The 19,061-nt window shown below is 49.1% G+C and overlaps 1 protein-coding gene across 1 annotated transcript; it reads left to right on the top strand.

Annotated features, from left to right (window-relative positions):
- Positions 1-3,565: 3,565 nt before the first annotated feature.
- LOC147705966 (endogenous retrovirus group PABLB member 1 Env polyprotein-like) lies at positions 3,566-5,116 on the top strand. Its single transcript, XM_086929011.1, has one exon. It carries the CDS (start codon positions 3,566-3,568, stop codon positions 5,114-5,116), a length of 1,551 nt encoding a protein of 516 aa, XP_086785137.1.
- Positions 5,117-19,061: the final 13,945 nt, after the last annotated feature.

Here is a 19,061-nt window from a genome sequence, read left to right as displayed (position 1 = left end):
GTACGACTACCACGTATTCCCCAGTATCGTATCTCCCTTGATGGAGAGCGTGCGCTATTAGCAATCATTTACAAGGAAACACGAGGTAACGTGTGCAATAGTCTGGTGTTACCTATTCTGAAACGAACTGACTCATCCAAACCCCCTGTGTACCGTTTTGTCATTGATTTGAGAGAGGTAAATAAAATTGTGATTCCACAATTTCCTGTGGTGCCTGACATTACGGCTTTACTGACTCTGATTCCAGCTTCTGCCTGTTGGTTCTCAGTAATCGACCTAAAGAATGCTTTCTTTAGCATTCCGATTGCTGAGGAAAGCAGAGACCTTTTCGGTTTCTCATTAGGTGGTCGCAGCTTCAGGTTTAAACGCGCTCCTCAGGGCTACTGTGAGAGTCCATCGATCTACAGTCAAGCCCTTAAGAGTCAACTTGATTCCTTTGTATTACTCAAGGGTGCGGCCTTGATTCAGTACGTTGATGATTTGTTGGTGGCTGCCGACACCGAGCAGATTTGCAAAACTGCTACAGTGTCGTTGTTACAACATCTATGGGATTTGCATCACAAGGTGTCACCTTCTAAGCTGCAATATTGTTGTCAAGAAGTAACCTATTTAGGTCACTTATTGTCAAAGGAGGGAAGAAGGTTGACCCCAGAAAGAATTGCAGCGATTGCTCGAATGACTGTGCCAACAACTCAGAGAGATGTGCGTGCCTTTCTAGGTATCACGTCATACTGCAGGCAATGGATTCCAAACTTTTCATTGTTAGCGAAACCATTGGTAGCTCTCACGTGGACTGAAGAGTGTCAGAAAAGTTTTTCTTAATTACGTGATGTGTTGTGTTCGGCTCCTGTGTTAGGTACTCCTGATTACAGTAGCCGTTTACACTATACGTTCACGAGAGAGAAGGTTGCGCGTTGAGTGTCCTGATGCAACAATTCGGTGACAAACAGCGTCCATGTGCATATTTTTCCTCAACTTTAGACCCAGTAGCTAGAGCGTTGCCAAGTTGTTTTAGAGCGACAGCGGCAGCTGCGGTGTCCATTCGACAATCCGCAGGTCTGGTTATGGATAATATGCTTACAGTGATGGTTCCGCATACAGTTGACACTCTTTTGAATCGGACAAAGACTCAACATCTGACGAGTGCGAGGTTGTCCGGTTATGAGTTGACGCTTTTGGCAAGTCACACACAGATCAAGCGTTGTAATGTGCTGAACCCTGCGACATTGTTGCCGACTAATATGGAATCAGATGATGTACCACCACATGATTGTTACCTAAGAACTGAAGAGGAAACGAAAGGTCGTGTTGCCCTGAAAAACACTCCATTGGTGGATCCCGATGGTACTTTGTATGTTGATGGTTCATGCTTTAATTTGCCGAATGGTGATGTGACGACTGCGTATGCTGTGGTGACGTTGAGTACGGTTGTGGAAACTGCGAGACTGAATCAGAACTCTGCTCAAGCGGCAGAGTTGATTGCGTTGACGAGAGCGTGTGTTTTGTCTAAAGGAAAGCGAGTGAATGTGTTTACTGATAGTCAATACGCATTTGGCGTTGCTCGTAGCTTTGGTCGATTGTGGAGAGAAAGAGGATTTATGACATCGCATGGTACGAAGATCCAACACGGACAGCTCGTGAATGATCTTTTGGATGCGCTCACGTTGCCTAAGCAGGTGGCAATCATCAAATGTAGCGCGCATCGAAAGATTACGGATGATGTTGGTCGTGGTAATGCGTTTGCGGATGAGATTGCTAAGGAAACGGCCAAAAATTTGATGACTCGAATGTACGTTACGAGTTCAGTGAGATGGCCGGTGGAGACTGGTATGTGTGAAGATACTGTTGAGAGCGTGAAAGCGATCCAGAATGAGGCCACTGAAGCTGAAAAGACTAAGTGTAAAGAAAGCACGGGAAAGTTAGACGCGAAAGGATGTTGGGTTGATTTGTCAGAATGTCAGAGGTGGATGTTACCGGATGCATATGTGCTTGCCGTCGTTACCATGGCTCACGGCTTGTCGCATATTAGCGCGAAAGGTATATGTAAGTTGTTGTCTCCGGTATGGAAGAATGATGTTATTGCTAAGTGTGCTGAGAGAGTTGTTAAGAACTGTATGGTATGTTTGATGTATAATCCTGGCAAGGGCACCCCCACCCCACCTGGTCATTTTGCTCCTCCTACTTGTCCCTTTGAAGTTATCCAGTTGGACTTCATCCATATGGAAAGATGCAATAACTTGAAATATGTCTTGGTTGTGGTTTGCGCATTTTCCAGATGGATTGAGGCCTATCCTCTTAAAGATAATACTGCCCTGTCCACAGCGAAAGTCCTACTGAAGGAATACTTTCCTCGGTATGGAATGCCACGGATTGTATGGTCAGATAACGGAAGTGAGTTTGTGGGAAGCGTGATGAAGAGTGTGTGTAAGGGCCTTGGAATTCATCAAAAATTCCATAGCGCCAATCATCCTCAATCAGCGGGTTTAGTGGAAGGGTACAATGGTACTCTGAAACTAAAACTTGCCAAAATTCAAGCCACAACTGGTTTGTCTTGGCCTGATGCACTGCCTCTGGCTCTCCTATCGACCAGGGCGACTGTGCACTCTCGAGTAGGTCTCAGCCCATATGAGATTGTGTTCGGCCGTCCTGCTAATATTTGGGGAGTCCCGAGGCCTAAGGCTTTTGATAGTCTCGAATACCCAATGTTGATTGACTATCTTTATGATCTGACTGCTAAATTGAGTTTGATTCATCAACAGGTTTTTGAAGCGCTGCCGGCACAGACAGAGGGTCCTGGACATCGGCTCCAACCGGGTGACTGGGTGGTCACCCGCAATTTTGGAAGAAAGCGTAATCTTGAGCCAAGATTTGTGGGTCCCTTCCAAGTTTTACTAGCGACGAGGGCTGCAGTTCGGTTGGAAGGAAGGAAAAACTGGGTGCATGCCACCCATACGAAGAAGGTTCCAATTCCTTTGGCAGCAGATACCTGGGTCAGAACTGGAATTGTCGCAACGGAAACCGAGACCCCTCTACGCTACGTGCTGTTCAGTGATGCGCAACCTGTAGGAAACAATTTAGCGCAGCCGGATTCATTTGTTGAATCGTCAGCATTGGAGAAATCGAAATCTGAACTGTCATCTGATCGATTGAACACTGTTTTGCAATCTGAACAGTTATTTGAAGAGCAAACTCGACCTCAAAGAAGTCGTTATTCTCTCCGTTCACGTGACAAAGACTAATACAAATCTTTTTGGTTTTGACTTCATATTACCCCTTACTGTTGCTACGGACATTATCAACAATTGCATCTGGTATTGATGTTTGAGTTCTCTTCACGGGTATTCTCTCTTTTTGCACAGCTAGGAGACTTGTATTAAATTAAATGTCTGTTTGATTGTAAACCTATCATCCGGGTTGACCGTAGGGCCGTGCGGGTACTTCCTTCTGTTTAGCAGGTTTCTGACACTAGGTCGTTTACTTTTGTCGGCTTCTGGGAATTCCTGGAATCTGATAATCGCTACTCAGAACGAAGTGCGTCAAGAACGTTGCGGGCGGTTTTTAGAGGATGGAGTTTTCTAAGCTGTCAGAAGTAGAGAAGATGTTGGCGTCAAGATCTAAATTGCATAAGGTTGTACAAACAAAATGTTTTCTGTTTCAGGTATTTCTGTTGTTCCTGACTGTCTCCATGCTATTGGTGGGTGGAGTGTATTTTTGTATTCAATTGTTAGTGCCTTCTACTTCTCCTACTTCTCCTTCTCCTGAATTGAATTCTGTTTCCACTGTTTCTCCACATTCCTTTCATCTTCTGCCCCAACATGAACAGGTTAGACGTGCGGAATTCATGAACAACTCCTTTGTTCAGCTCCTACATCAGCATCAGTTGGTGATGAATACTACTAACTGTTGGGTGTGTGGGTTAATGCCACATACCATGGATAAGGGTATCCCGTATTTGGTTCTTCCGTACAGTTCCCAGGGGTCAGCTCGAGCATTTCAAACTATGTTCCGTAGTGCACTAGATTCCTACTCCCATCGAGAGCAGCGCTCTGCAAATCTTGGTCCCGGCCCGTACCACAAGACTTTGGCAATAGCGATTGCTGACTTAGATAGAGATATTGTTGATGCATCGCTTATTCCAGAGGAGGAGGTGCGAGCATACAAGGATCTGAGTGAGGCTGAGTATAGTATGTCAGTGGGTGATAGACAGCTCAAGAGCTCGTCTCCGATCTGGATCATACCCCACCTCGGTAATTTCTGCTTGAAAGGTCTTGGTTATAATCCGAGAGCTCAGCTTGGGAAGAGTGCTTGTACTGAGACATACGTTTTACCGATGCTCTCTTCCCCTGTTTTCCTGACTGCCAAGGGTACCTATTTTGTATGTTATGATCGTGCATATACATGGTTGCCCCGTGACTTCTCGGGCACCTGTTATATTGCGAATCTTTTGCCACCGACTTTCACAGTTGCCTCGGACTATCACAAGACTAGAGGTGTGAGAGGCGTTATCAGTAAAGAGGACACTGCCGGTCAAGAAGCAGGAGACTTCTTTAAGGGTTTTCTGCCGTTTTGGGGACCTGTGGTTAATAGTAGGAACCTGAGACAACTGACTCGTGTGGTAGAGTCGACTGCTAACATAACCGCAAGTGCCCTTGGTAATCTGACGGCTGAGCTTCAGGCGGATAGACTTATGACGTTCCAGAACCGTATGGTTTTAGACGTTGTACTCGCAGATAGAGGTGGTGTATGCAAGGTGATCCATTCGAGTTGCTGTATTTTCATTCCTGATAACGCTCCAACTGTATATCAAGCCATCTCGAAGTTGCATAAGATCTCCGAGTCCATACACGTGGATGAAGGTGATTGGACACTACTAGAATGGTTTTGGGGCCTGATGTCGACTTGGGGTTGGAAGATTCTGATGATCGTAGGGGTTGTGGTAACGTTGTTGTTCACGTGTTGTCTTTGCGTGCAGTGTGGTCCTGCCTTATGTGGCCTCTGTGCTACAACATGTATAAGACGGCCTTCTGTTACCAAAGAAGCATTGATGGATAGAATAATGTTGCAGCAACATCTGAACGATCTGATGAATATCGAAATCGATTCTGATATCGACTAGTGCTTGCCTACATGAGGGCAAAAGGAGCGTCTGAGGTTCCGTGAGAATCTAAATGACGTTTTCTGGGCATATACGAATATGTATGAGTTTGGTATATACGGACCGCAAATGACGAGCTTAGTAGGTGTACGCGTTTTCGCTACACTACTTTGTACCGTTCGTCTTATTCGTGGGTTTCTCTATCTGAACCCACGGGTTCCATCTTAGATACGGCATCCATTTTGTTTCTTGCCCTCACGTAGTCGGCGAGAGGACAGTGTTCGCTTCATGACCCTGGGACTCCCAAGCACTTGTGGAAGACACATGTTCCTTTAAGGGTGACTTTATGACGAGGGGGATGACACGGCAAAGGCAAAGGTCCGTAGGAATTGTTCTGAAAGATTGGATTTTCAATCCCAGGCAAAAGACTTATCCCACAAATTGAAACAACATCTTTATCCTGGCTCACTGATCACAAAGTCTTTCAAACGAGCCACGAACAACCATCGTGAGGCACTGCTTGAACCTCCTGTTGAAAAACCTCCCCTCAACCGATTGGCATGCGTAACTACTTTTAGCACTGCATCTTCAAAGATCCAAAAGCTCATCAGACAGAAATGGCGCATTTTGAACAGTACAGGTGATAATATCCCCCTGCCACTTTTTTCATTTAAGAGAAGTGCCAATTTAAGAGATGAACTGGTTCATACTAGACCCAGACATACCACCGAAGAAACCATATTGACACTGTGGAATCTCCCTCTAGTTCAGGGACATCACCCATGTGGGAATTGCTCGGTGTGCCCCCAGACAAAGAAGACTGTATCAGTCGATATCGGCACCACTCAACCTTGGTTGCCTAAAAGACACACCAACTGCAACAGTGAGAAAGTTATCTATCAAATCACCTGCCCATGTATGTTGCGTTACATAGGTATGACAACCAGAAAGATCAAACTGCGCATACAGGAGCACAAAAGTACAATCAGGCGCAACAAGCAAGCGACCCGGTTGACGTCTCACTTTCTCACAATGGAACGCCCTGCAGACGAGTTAGAGTGGGTTATCTTAGAACAACCCTTCATACCCCCACACGTCAGTGACATTTCCCAATTCTTATTGAGGAAAGAACAGAAATGGATCTATAAACTTGAAAGTGACACCGAGGGGTTAAATGATGACATTCCGTGGATACAGTTGTAAGTTTCATTCATGTCTCACGAGGATCAGTCACCATTGCTTTTCCCGCTCGCCTATCAGAGACGAACCACCTCTTGACAACATCTTGACTGCTAAGAGAGTTTTAGGGTGACAGTCTCTTGCCTTTGCAAAGGTCTGACAATCTCATTAATATCCATCACAGGTTACCGGTGTACCTTGTTTGCCCTATTTTTGAATTTCTACATATACGTTTGCAATACTAGCGGTTCTTTAAAATTACTCTGAGGCACCTCGGACAGACCCAAAACGGACTGTCTAACATTGAATCATAGTTCTAAATGCAATAGAACACTTTCTCTTTGGACATGAAGAGTCCTAACACAACATCTTATATTATGCCTCTCGAACGTTTGTTGTGCCTGTGTCCCGCTTCCTCTTTGTTTTGCTTCCGGTAGCATCTAAGGGACCAATCAACTCCCTTCGATCCTGCCATCGCCACGGCAGCAGACTGCGTGGTATCTATAGTTTATTTGCTGTCAATCTTTTCTTCAATACCGGTAGACAAATTTTGGTAGCAAATGAACCAGGCAACTAACAACATGGTGCGGTAAAATATCCACACACACTGAATGGCGACATATATTTAGTTCCGTTTCCGGTTATATCAAACGGACCAATCGGTTCCCTTGAAACACTGCAGCACGACACCATGAGTCCGAATGTGGATAGAGGCCGGTTTAGTCACACCACGTATTTAATTTTGCCTAGCAGATTATCTTAAGCTCGACTTTCTCTTCGGGAGGGGTTTGACATAGCAAGCGGCTTTTGTGTTCTTAAGTCAGGGACCAGAACCAGCGCGGAAAAAGTGGACTAATGTACGAATAGTTTCCGGTTCCGCCTAGTGGTCCAATCAACATCCCGGGGCACACACTACACGCGGTTCCCTTTCGGTCCGCAGTGACGAGTGCCTTCGTGAATCCGCGCGCGCTTGAAGGGGCGGTACTATATTTGGGCACCCGCACCAACAGCAATGCGTGCAGATTCTTTTGGCTAAGCCTATTAAAAGAGCCGTAGTATTAGAGACAGTTCCCTCTCTGGTCCGCCCTCGATCTTGATAAACCCCAGCACCATCCAGCCACACCACCTTCCCCTCGTCTCAGTAGCCAGACCGAGGCAACAACGGAAAGGTGAGTGTGTGCTGTTCTGTGGTGCAAGGGATATTTACAAGCTTGGTCACTATATCGAGCACTTAAATTGTGGCTTTGTAGGACTCTCGTCTATCCAGACATTATACAAGACTTGTTTTCCTTTGTATTTGTTTTCCTTGTTAATCAGGCCAAGTCCATCTCTTGTAATTATGGAGATTGGAGATATTTTTTACTAAACCTGTTTTTCTTACTCACTGAGCAAAGCCCTTTGTTTAGATACATGGAGTTTGAATACATTCCATTATAACATCTCATACATGCATGGCTTGTGTCACTTGCATAGAGGTATCATACATACAGAGCCTGTGGCCTGCTTTTCTGCTTTTTTCTGTCACACATCAAAGATTTGGCATATAAGTCCAAGTAACATTACATTGTTCTGAAAATTTCAGCGCGTGGCTTCCTTTTTCCTGAGCGAGTGCCAGGTGAGGTGAGGCATTTCCTCCCTACAAATTTGGGTGAGTTAAAAGGTGACAATACAATGGACACATTTAGTATCAACACATCGGATATGCTTACTTTTGACCATATTACTGTATTGTGTTTCTCTGTGTGTCCTTCATTTACTCTATTCACAGGAGAAGGTTGATAAAAAAAGACATACGACTACTTCACATTGGATATGTCTATACTATGAAAATTATCTATCACAGCACGTGGTAAGTGTTGCAGTAGTGTACATCATAGGTCCTGACGAAAGCCCTTAAGGGCTGAAACATGTTGACCAAATATCATTTATGGTGAATAGTAATTCTTTTCATACTATTTTCACTCTGCTTTTAATCATACCGTCTTGATGGGCGCACCTAATAAAGTTTCTTGAGACATCAAGACAGGTATTTTTACTTCACCACTTTATTCTTCTTTGTTTACACTTTTCACATTTTTGAGCACTGCAACTTGCCCCTTTAGCCTTCAAACTCTCATCTTCTTCGGTTGATGGTTCAACCGGCAGGTCCAAGTTTAGCTAGCCTCAGGAGTCCTCCTGTGGAAGAGCTTACTGGACACCACCTGTTAATAGAAACCCAGATGACGAAGTTCCACTACTGTGTGGGCTGATGGGTACACTTTTTCTTCATTTTCAAACTCGCACTTTCTTCTCTTCTCCTGTACAAAATTCCTAAAATAACCTCTTGGTATGTGTGATTTAGGACACCACTAATAGGTTCCAACCACTAACATTATCTGATAAGACCCTTGGTATCTTTTGTGTGGTTTACTGTTCCTCTCACTCCGCCAGACCAGACCAATCACCCCCATGTTGCAGCACTGTGCACATGCCCAGTGGTATCTTGGGTGCATGAGGCCTCAGCACGCCAATCCTGCTATGGAATTGTTTCCAACAGTAGCAAAGGCAATTATCCGCCATGGATAAATCAGCAATCCTGAGTCTCCGCAGCAGTATCACAAATGTCAACACATGTCGCTGTACATTATGCGCAATCTCCCTCTCCGGGCCTATGAACTCCAGCGCTATCGCCGGAGTGAGGGTCTGGAACTGCACAGCTAGATAGTACAACTTGAAGTCTGGAGTAGCCAGGCCTCCCTCCGCTAGCGGCCTCATCTGCGTCTCCAATGCTACTCTACGCCCACCCGCACCACAAATAAAGCCTCCCCCCGCTGGCAAGCATTGTCATCAATGAAACAAAACACAATACATAATAATGCCAATGTGACCAATAGGCGCATCAGCAGGCAATGTCCCCCAAACAAACAAATCACAAACCCCAAACAACCCACACCCCCACTGAACCTCCCAGCCCCCCAAGAACAGGCACCAACACTGTGAATTCCATCCAAACTGGCACAAATGCACACCTCATTCTAACTCAAGGCAAACCTGCCATTATCATCCAATGGAGGTTGGATAGGGCCGAGTTCACAATCTGCAACGAATCAAATCAACACAACATCCAATGCTGCCCCCCGATTTCCCTTGATCATCCTGCCTCCCAGGACCTCCCTGAGCCCATCACTGTTCCACGCCACCAGTTCACCCCTATTTGCTGGCGGAACAGGCACTCACCACCCCCATGTGAATCATCTCTGCCATCTTCAAACAACTAATACCAACACGTCAACATTATTACTCAAAACCAAAGTCCCATCTCCACAGACACTCCAATAGCAACTCATCCAACAATCCGTCAGCTGTCCCAGGGGTGAACAAAGGCAGTGCATGGTTGCCCGTAACAGAGGATCCACCCTCCGAGTGTTCCTTTCCACTCTCATGCCAAAACTCTCCTGACGCAGTCTTTTGCAATTTCCCAGTGATCGCTACCACCGCAGCCAGGGCTGCCTTGCGACCCATGGCGGTGTGCGAAGCCAATGGTTTCCGCAGGCCGCACCTGCCTTGCCGTAGTCGTTGCGATCCGCAAGGCTGCGAGTCGCAGACCAGCTCAGGCGCCTCCCCCTCCTGGCCATCCTTCCCTGCTTAATGGGACTCCAACCATTCTCAGGCCTCCTCGGGTGTATCATGAAAGTGGGTTTTACCGTCCAACGCTATGCGTTATTTGGCTTGCAAAAATAGAGAATGTTGAATCCCTTCCGCCTGCTGTTCTTTCTTCACAGCTTGGGAGGACATACGATGCCGCTGCGTGGCAAACGAGTCGTCTGGAGAGAGAGTGACGTTGCTGTTGTCCACTTTGAAGGGGCCATTGCAGCGGGATTTCCGGAGAAGCAGGTGGCGATCTTGAAAGTGCTGCAACCGCGACACCGCCGGTCTTGGAGGAGGGCCCTGTGCCGGCGGTCTAGCCGGGACATGATGCGCCCGTTCCAGAGTGTAAAAATTGAAAGTCCCTCCGGGGCCACAACAGACCGAAGCCATGTCTCATTATACGCCTCCATGTCCGGCCCCTCAATTTCATCAGGCAGGCCCAGCATGCGGATGTAATTGTGCATGTTTCAGCCTTCCGCGTCCTCAGCTCGCTGCTCCACTACTGAGAGACGGTCCAAGAGCCCTTCCATTGATGCAGATGGTGCCGTCTGCGCTGTGCCAACCTCCTGAAGTGTAGCTTCCGACGGTTTGACTGGGTCTGCGATTTTTGATTGGTCTGCACGCAGTAGGCCTAATACAGTCGCAACTTGTGCAATGTCCTGCTGAGGAGCAGTGCGTGTGTCCGTGATGGCCACCAGGATCTTGTAAAATTGCTGCAGGATACCGGCATTCTGCAGCAATTCCGGTTCAATCCAGTCTTCCACCGGTAGGGATTCTGCGTCGGACGGCGGTGGGTCCCCCTCCTTCCACCCTCGGGGCTGGGCCATGGTTGCAGCTGGAGATGTAATCCAATCCTGCGCCCCCGTCTGCTCACACCCACTGCGCAGTCCTGTTAAGCTGCACCTCCCGTGAGTCTTATTGAGCCATCCCGGCCTCCTCACGAGCAAGGTCACTCTGCACTGGCCCCTACGCTTGCGTCCACAGCTGTGGGGCCCGCTCCGCAGCTCTACCACTGGTACTCCCTCGCTCAGTGGCCAGTTCCGGGTGTGCACTCAACCTCTCTGCAGTGCAGATTGCAGCAGCCCGCCACCACTGGGAGGTCTAACTTCCTCAAGGAACTTCCCGCATCTCTATCCGTGGCCGTCGCTGGCTCTGCATCCTTTGCGCCAGTTTGCAATTTGCACTCAGTCCACGCACCAATCAACAGGGCAGTCCAGTGCCATCACCAGCCTATCCCTCCCTCAATCCACAGTGCGGTCACACAGCTCCAATATGGCTAGAGGTGGGGGTAGGGTCTGCAGCTTCTCGAGGGTCCGTCACCCTCCAACCTGCGCAGCTTTGACTCAGTTACATTGGGGCAGGAGGGGCTCCCACCCAGGCGCAAGTCTACAGCCCAGCTCGCTTTGCCCTACAATAAGTCCAAACCCCACCTGCTCAGCCTCCACAGTCATGATCTGCAGTTTCAGGGCAGGGGCCGTCAGTAGTAGGCTTCAGATGCACCCCAAGGCTCCACAGTCAGCATTCGCAGAGCTGTGATCCACATCAGGTCCCACCTCTATTTACAGAGGCAGAGTGGCTGCACACATAGCCCCGGGTGAGTGTGCTCCAATTTTCGCTATCAAGGCGCCATTCCTGCTGTCGGCCGCATCACACTGACCCCCCCCTGTCATGTGGGGTGCCAGCGCTCCCCAGGCAGCCGGGAGCAAAGCCACAGGTCCGCACTCCAATATTAGCGGCATCACAGCTGGGCACAGCCATAACCAAGACTTTGCCCCGGCACCATATGAATGTGGGTGGCAGCTGGTACCCCCACTCCATCAAGCAGTTAGTGCAGCTGCCACTCGCTCCTCTCTGGGCAAGTCTTGGTGCCCCTCTGCGACAGGCCGCCCCCCGCTCCTGTGGCTATGGTTGTGGAGTCAGGAGGCATCAATCCTAGGATTACTATGGGGGATTAGGCGCGGAGGTCAGCGCTCAGACAGCCTTCCACATCGGCACAGATACCACGCACCGGTTGCCATATCACATCTCTAACATTAGGCTGACCACCGCCATCACCACACTGATCCACAATGCAGGCAACACCTTGGAGTTGGCATTATGCACAGCTCGGGCCATCACCTTGGCACCTGTCTACACACAGTCCGGGCCAGTTCTTAAGGAACATACAAGTCATACACACCATCAGAGCATTGGGTACACAGCCAATGAACTGCAGAGCAGGGCTGCCACATTTGTACATGTATGTCAGCATTGGTGAAATGTAGACAAGTAAACTTCATATGGTGGACACAGCAACAATGACATGACACACTTGATTACGGTCACACAACTGGCTAGAGACCTGTCCTTCCACAAGCTGAATAGTCTAAACATTAGCTTCCATGATTCTGTATGCAACACCATACACAAGGGACACAAGGTGACATGAGATGCACATTGCAAAGACGTGGCTTGTTAATTATTCCAGCCCTGTAATCCTCAATGCTGTACCTGGTGGCTAGGGGTTTACAAGTTCGGATCATGTGCGACAAGGAGGGATGGTCTAGCAATGTCTTCGGGACTTGATTGCACATGCTAAATGTGATAGAGTGCCATGCAAAGATGTTGAGGATGTGTATCCACACTCAACATCATTGATGGAAATTACACTGCATGTTTCCAGAGTTGCAACAGCAGTGGGCCAGGATCTCACATGACGTCATTGGCTGTAGGTATTCATTTATCTACATTGAGGGACACTTAGCAAAATGTTCCTCATCCCAGATTATCTGTACTTACACTTAGTAGGATTTGGGAATACAGGGGTACCATTATTGTGTGACGTGCTCATGGTGCAGCACGTGAAGCAAATTGGACATTGCTCACACACAACAAGCACTCCACTTCCAGGTAGCATTCTTCACTGACATGACTACCATGGAATGGTTTTTGCTTGTGCCCATTTCCATGGTCCTACCAACATAGTGACACTTTTCACATGCCATGTCTACTTGTAACACCATGCATGACCAATCAAACAGTGGCCCACAGGCAGTGGGATGACAAGCACATTTAGTTGCGGTTTACATATTTGTGAAAGCATGTTGGTTCCAGACATTGACATTGCCTACAGACGACTATACACCTGCTTCACATTGGCACACAATGAGTTGGCACCATGGTTCACTGACAATGTCAGGGCAGCTATGATGTCTAACACAAAAACAACATATACTCACAGTAGGTACTGCCAATGGAGCAAGCACTGACATTGCCATGTGAGAAGGGTGGTTTCAAGTTCCATACATTTGTATGTCTACTACCTTTGTGGCCAAACACAGTATGCATACAACTGGGTATAACCACATGCCTTTCCGCCTCATGTAGCCGTAGTAGACAGGGATGCATGTCCTACCCCACTATTGAGCGTACTTACACATGTGAACAGTCATACACAAAAAACAGGTATGAAGACAATAGACACCACTATAGCAGTGTGTCACGCGATTGCTAAGCAGAATGAAGTAACTTCATATGCACCTGCACTCCCCCTGCCATGTCACGCAGCACTGTCCATTACACAGGATTAGGGTCCTTTGCGGTCTCTCCGTGAGGTTAGCATTGTGCAGATGGGGGACTTATTTCCTGAAGGGCACTACATGACAGACAATGAATTAGGCTATATCCATACGCCCTCTCCCCTTTTTCACTATTCCTGCTTTTGCCTACAGCGGCCTATACACGATCAATACCCAGACTCCCCCCTCAGAACCACCAACACTACAGGCCCTGCAGTTGCTCCTTGTCTTTAACTCAATGAAGTAATTAATTTCCTAACTTTAGTAGGCGGTGCAGGAGGAGACGGGCAGGGGACAGACAAAGGCTTACACAAATGGAATACCGTATTGTATCAGCCTGTATCTGAGGAGGAGTGGGTGAACATCAATCAAACAAATTTGTAGAGCGCGCTACTCACCCGTTAGGGTGTCAAGGCGCTGGGAGGAGGGGGAGCCACTACTGCTCCAAGAGCCAGGTCTTGAGTTATTTCCTGAAGGAGAGATGGTCCTGTGTCAGCTGTCGGTGGGTGGGGAGGGAGTTCAATGTCTTGGCTGCCAGGTAGGAGGTGCATCTTCCTCCGGCGGTGGCTCAGCAATTTCGTAGGATGGTGGCAAAGGCCAGGCTGGCAGATCGGAGCTGGCGTGTGGGTGTGTAGAATGTGAGATGGCTGTTGAGGTATTTGGGGCACATGTGGTGGAGAGACTTGTGTGCGTGGGTGAGGAGTCTGAACCTGATCCTCTTGCTGATGGGTAGGCAGTACAGGTCTCACAGATGGGCAGAGATGTGCCTGTGACGGGGGATGACCAAGATGAGTCGTGCACAAGCGTTCGGTATGGGCTTGAGTTTTGTCAGGAGTTTGGCTGTGGTTCCAGCCTGGAGGGTGTTCCCGTAGTCCAGTCGGCTGTTGACGAGGGCCTGGGTGACCATCTTCCAGAAGATATTTTTGAGCATGCGCAGGGTGTTGAAACAGGATGACATGACAGTGTTGACTTGCTTAGTCATCGTGAGGGAGGAGTCCAGGATGACGCACAGGTTGCGTGCATGGTCCGTGGCCTTGGGGGCAGTGCCCAGTGCAGGAGGCCACCAGGAGCCATCCCAGGCAAAGGGGGAGTGTCCCCGGATGTGGACTCCCGTCTTGTCTGAGTTCAGTTTGAGACGGCTGAGCTTCATCCATTCTGCAACGTCTTTCATTCCTTCCTGGTACCTGGCTCTGGCAGTGGCGTGGTCGTTGGTGAGTGAGAGGATCAGCTGAGTGCCATCAGCATAGGAGATGCTGTTTAGGTTGTGTTGGTGTGCGAGGGGGCTCATGTTGACGTTGAAGAGGGTGGGGTTGAGTGAGGATCCTTGATGGACGCCGCAGATGACTTCGCTGGCCACGGATTGTAAAGGGGGGAGGCGGACTCTGGGTTATTCCGGCGAGGAACAAGATGATCCACTCCAAGGCCATCCCTTGGATTCCGGTGTTGCTGAGGCGCAGTATCAGTGTGCTGTGGCATACGGCGTCGAAGGCTGCCGAGAGGGCCAGGAGGATAGGGGCTGCTGTTTCCCCGTTGTGGAGCAGGGACCTGATGTCATCGGTAGCTGCGATGAGGGTGTTGTCTGTGCTGTGGTTAGGTTGGAAACGGGACTGCGAGGGGTCTAGGGATCCGTTAGTCTTGAGGAAGGCGGAGAGTTGTTTGTTGACAGTCTTCTCGATGACTTTGGCAGTAAAAGGGAGGTGCAAGATGGTGCAGGAGTTCTTGAGTTCCGTGGGCTCAGCAATGGGTTTCTCCAGGAGGGCGCTGAGCTCAGCATGTTTCCAGCCTTCCGGGAAGGTGGCGGATGCGAGGGATCGGTTAATGATGTCCCGGAGTTGGGGTGCGATGATGGAGTAGGCTTTGTTTAAGATGTGTTGTGGACAGGGGTTGGTTAGCAAGCGGGAGTGTATGGTATTCATCATGAGGGTGGTGTCTTCCGAGCTGACCGATGTCCAGCTGCAGAGGGTGGTGGTGGGTGGCGCATGTTTGGTGCTTTGCTGCGTTGTCTGTGTGCTGAAGCTGTTGTGTATGTCGGCGATCTTGCGGTGGAAGAACGTGGCAAGTGAGTCCCAGAGGTCTTGCGAGGGTGTGATGTCGTTGTTGCAGGCGTAGTGGTTGGAGAGCTCTTTGACGATGCTGAAGAGTTCTTTGCTGTTGTGGGTGTTTTTGTCTAGTAGTTCTCTGACTGTTGTCCTTTTGGTGTTTGGGATAAGCTTGTGTTGTTCGCAGACAGCGTTCTTGAGGGCTGTCATGTTTCCTGTTAACTGGTCATGGCGCCAGGCTTTCTCGAGGGTGCTGCAGGTTTTCTTTGGATTTTGATTTTGTTGTACAATGAGGATTTGTTGCTGCCAGGTCTGCTGGGAGGATACTTCAGCAGTGCAAGCTCATTTGCAAAGATTTTGAGCCACTCTGTGAGGTTGCGGGCAGCTTCGTTGGTGTCTGTCGTGTTGGTGGGAGGGTTGTAGCTAAGGGAGGTGGTGAGCTGGTCAGCAGTGATCTTGCTCCAGCTTCTATGGGGAACCTGTAGCAGGTGGTGGTGGGTCGTGGTTCTCCTGAAGTAGAAGTGGAAGCAGCTGTGATCTGTCCAGTGTAGTATGGTGGAGTGGCTGAAGGAAATGTGCTTGCTGGAGGAGGAGACGGGGTCAAGAGTGTGGCCGGCGTAGTGGGTGGGGGTGTTCACCAGTTGCTTGAGTCCAAGGTTGGCGAGGTTGTCCAGCAGGGTGGTGGTGGTGTTTTAGTCATTGTTGTTCTCCAGGTGGAAGTTGAGGTCCCCAAGGAGGATGTAGTCTGAGGGGGTTTGGCCCTGCGAGCTGATTAAGTCTGCGATGGGTTTGCTGAATTGTGTGTGTGGTCACAGGAGTCTGTAGATGAGAGTGCCTCTTAGGGTGGTGTTTGAGCCATCCAGAATGGCTATGGCGATGTGGGGGGCAGAGGAGGCATTCATCCAGTTTTATGTGAGCATGGCAACATCTGGTGATGTTGTGTCGAAGAGGTTCCAGAGTTCAACAGTGTGCCTGGGTACAGAGCGGGTGTTGAGCAGGATGCACTTGAGGCGGTTGTTGCTGGGGCCTGGCCTGTCAGATGCGGTGCGGGTCCGGAGGCAGGTGAACTTGCAGGGTTGGCAGGTGAAGGTTCTGTGTGTGCATTTTTGGCTGGCTTGGTGGCAGGTGGTGTTCCAGCCGGCGTTGAGTGCGTGGAGGGTGGCAGCATCGTAGTTCAGACCGGTGGCCTGGTATCGTTGAGGGCCAGGGGTCCTGGTGCTGGGAGCGGTCCATGCGCGGACGGGCGCGCACGGGCTTACCTTTGTAGCACTTTCGGCACTACAGAGGTGCCTCCGCTGCACAACAGCAAAGTTGCAATATTGTATGTAAATTAATACCACTCAACACTCACACTGGGTACAAAATAAGAAGGGATGAGGGCAGGCACAAGGGGACCCAGAAGGCAAGGGGCACAGGCACTCAAGGGGGGCCAGGCAGCAATGACACAGGTGAATCAGCGTTGATCTGAGATAGGGTCAAAGCTGGAAGAGCAGACAGGGCAGGCGGAGCTGCAGCAGTGGGTAACCAACCTAACCAAGGGTCAAGGGTCACTGTCTCCACTTCGCAGCGGCTGTGATATCAGGGGAGGAGGGGAGGAGGGGAGGAGGGGTCAGCTGGGAGGCGGGAGGTGTGCGGTGAGGACAGCTAATGGGATCCAGGGTGGGGTGTGGCACGGGTGGCAGCATGGGGAATAACCAGCCCGGATGCGCTAGCACCGGCAAAGTGTGCCAGCTGACGAGCTGCCTCACCCCCAATGGCAACTTTGTGCTCATAAATTTACAAACTGGGCACCAAACATGCCACCCACCCGTTGAGCTCCATAGATTGGGTCTCAGGGGAAATGATCATTGCAAGTGCTGTGAACAATCCGGGGCAGTCTGTATTACTTTGTCCTGGGGCTGTATTCCTGGTCATCTATACTGGGAGGTAGTATTGAGATACTTGCACACCACAATGGGTTTGCAGTTGCCGTGTACACCTCTGGTTTGACTACTTCCTTATACTCTGCACATTAAGGGGACAGTGGCCAGGTTGATCAAAATTGCTCTCAGACTGGATATACGCCACATCTTATTTACATGGGATAGTAGGGCGTAGCCAGGTATGGAGTGCTGGCTGGAAGACTTGGATTACTGTAAGGACCCTGTCAACTTATCCTGAAGAACTGCCGAGGACGTCTCAACCCAAGTACAACTGGGGTCCACTGCTGAGTTTCCTTTCTCCTCCTTCACCTGCAAGTGTCACCAAACATTCTTCCACGCGTCATACTTTCCATAGTTAATTGTAAACCGTGGTTGATGCGACACCTATGTTATTATGCAAGAAATAATATGAGGTAGGAACCTTTTGTTTTTGTGCATGCCTGTGCTGTATTATCCACTGACGTCTCTTGTTTTTCAAGTATGTACTGCCGTAGATTGCAGTATTCCTGGGTTATGTTGTGAATAGGTAAAATAACAATGTAATGAGGGAACAGTCCTGTATCAGCTCCATATTTGAGGGCCAGTCTCCATATACCTAGAGGTGTACCAGGTAGTCTGCATCTGCCTCACATGTGTCGGCGTCCTCCATACAGCCTTAGCAATTTTGCACACATTGTAGTGTGCTACTGGGTCACTGACGGTAAGTGACATGCAGCAGTACTACACTAGCACACTAAATGGCAACATGCCAGTCTCTCCTGTGGTATTCATCATGCCTGTCCAGCACAGGACATGCACAGTGGGAGTTGCGTTGCAAGTTTGCTTGTGAGTGATGTTTCTCCGTCACACATGCATGTTTCACACATCTTTCAACTTTGGGGAGGGGGACAGGGATGTACGACTTGCAGTGATTTTGGTCTATGTATCTGGCTACAGTGCCCACAGTTCATGGTGTGAATGTGTCTGGTGTGGGGTGATGTTTTTGGACATCTTGGGGCAGATTTACGGGCCCCTTGCATCTCATTTACAACGCCGTTGCGTCACTTTTGTGCTGGGGTACTTACAACGTGATGCTTCTGGGAGATGCATCACATTGTAATGGCCTGCATCACATGTAGGCGTTCCTGTGCAGGGGGGCGTTCCACCACTGGAACACCTCCTAAAAGTAGCGGAGTGAAATCTACAAGATTTTACTCAGTCACATTTAGGCCCATGCTGCGTCACAACCCTGCGCCTGCCTGAAGCAGGCGTGTGGATTGACGCAGCATTAACTAGATAGGGCCCCCAGAGCATTGCTGGATCTGCGTTGTGCTTGTAACCCAATTCCAGCAATGCGTCACTTTTACGGCACAGATGCATCACGCATCTGTGCCATTTTTGCAACATGGTGCACCGCATTGTAATTGGCGCCCATCCATGATGGCGGAGCTGTGGCGCACAATAACTGGCACATCCCTGCTGATTTGCAGGAATGCCCCAGTTATTGTAAATGTGCCCTCTTGTATGTGATACAGTGAAAATGATATTGGTAGATTTCTGTTTTGTATGTATATGCTGTAGATGCAAGTGGTATGTTGGATTACTACTTACCAACTAGGACTGCATTCCCATATGTTCCATCCTGGAAGCGCTGGTTGATGAC

This window comes from Lissotriton vulgaris, chromosome 7, assembly GCF_964263255.1.
Source record: "Lissotriton vulgaris chromosome 7, aLisVul1.2, whole genome shotgun sequence".
Taxonomy (NCBI): domain Eukaryota; kingdom Metazoa; phylum Chordata; class Amphibia; order Caudata; family Salamandridae; genus Lissotriton; species Lissotriton vulgaris.
The sequence above is the reverse complement of the archived record's forward strand: the minus strand, read 5'-3'. Positions and strand labels throughout refer to the sequence as shown.

Excerpts from the sequence above, each read along its gene's own strand:
- LOC147705966 (XM_086929011.1), top strand. The coding sequence starts at position 3,566 with ATGGAGTTTTCTAAGCTGTCAGAAGTAGAGAAGATGTTGGCGTCAAGA.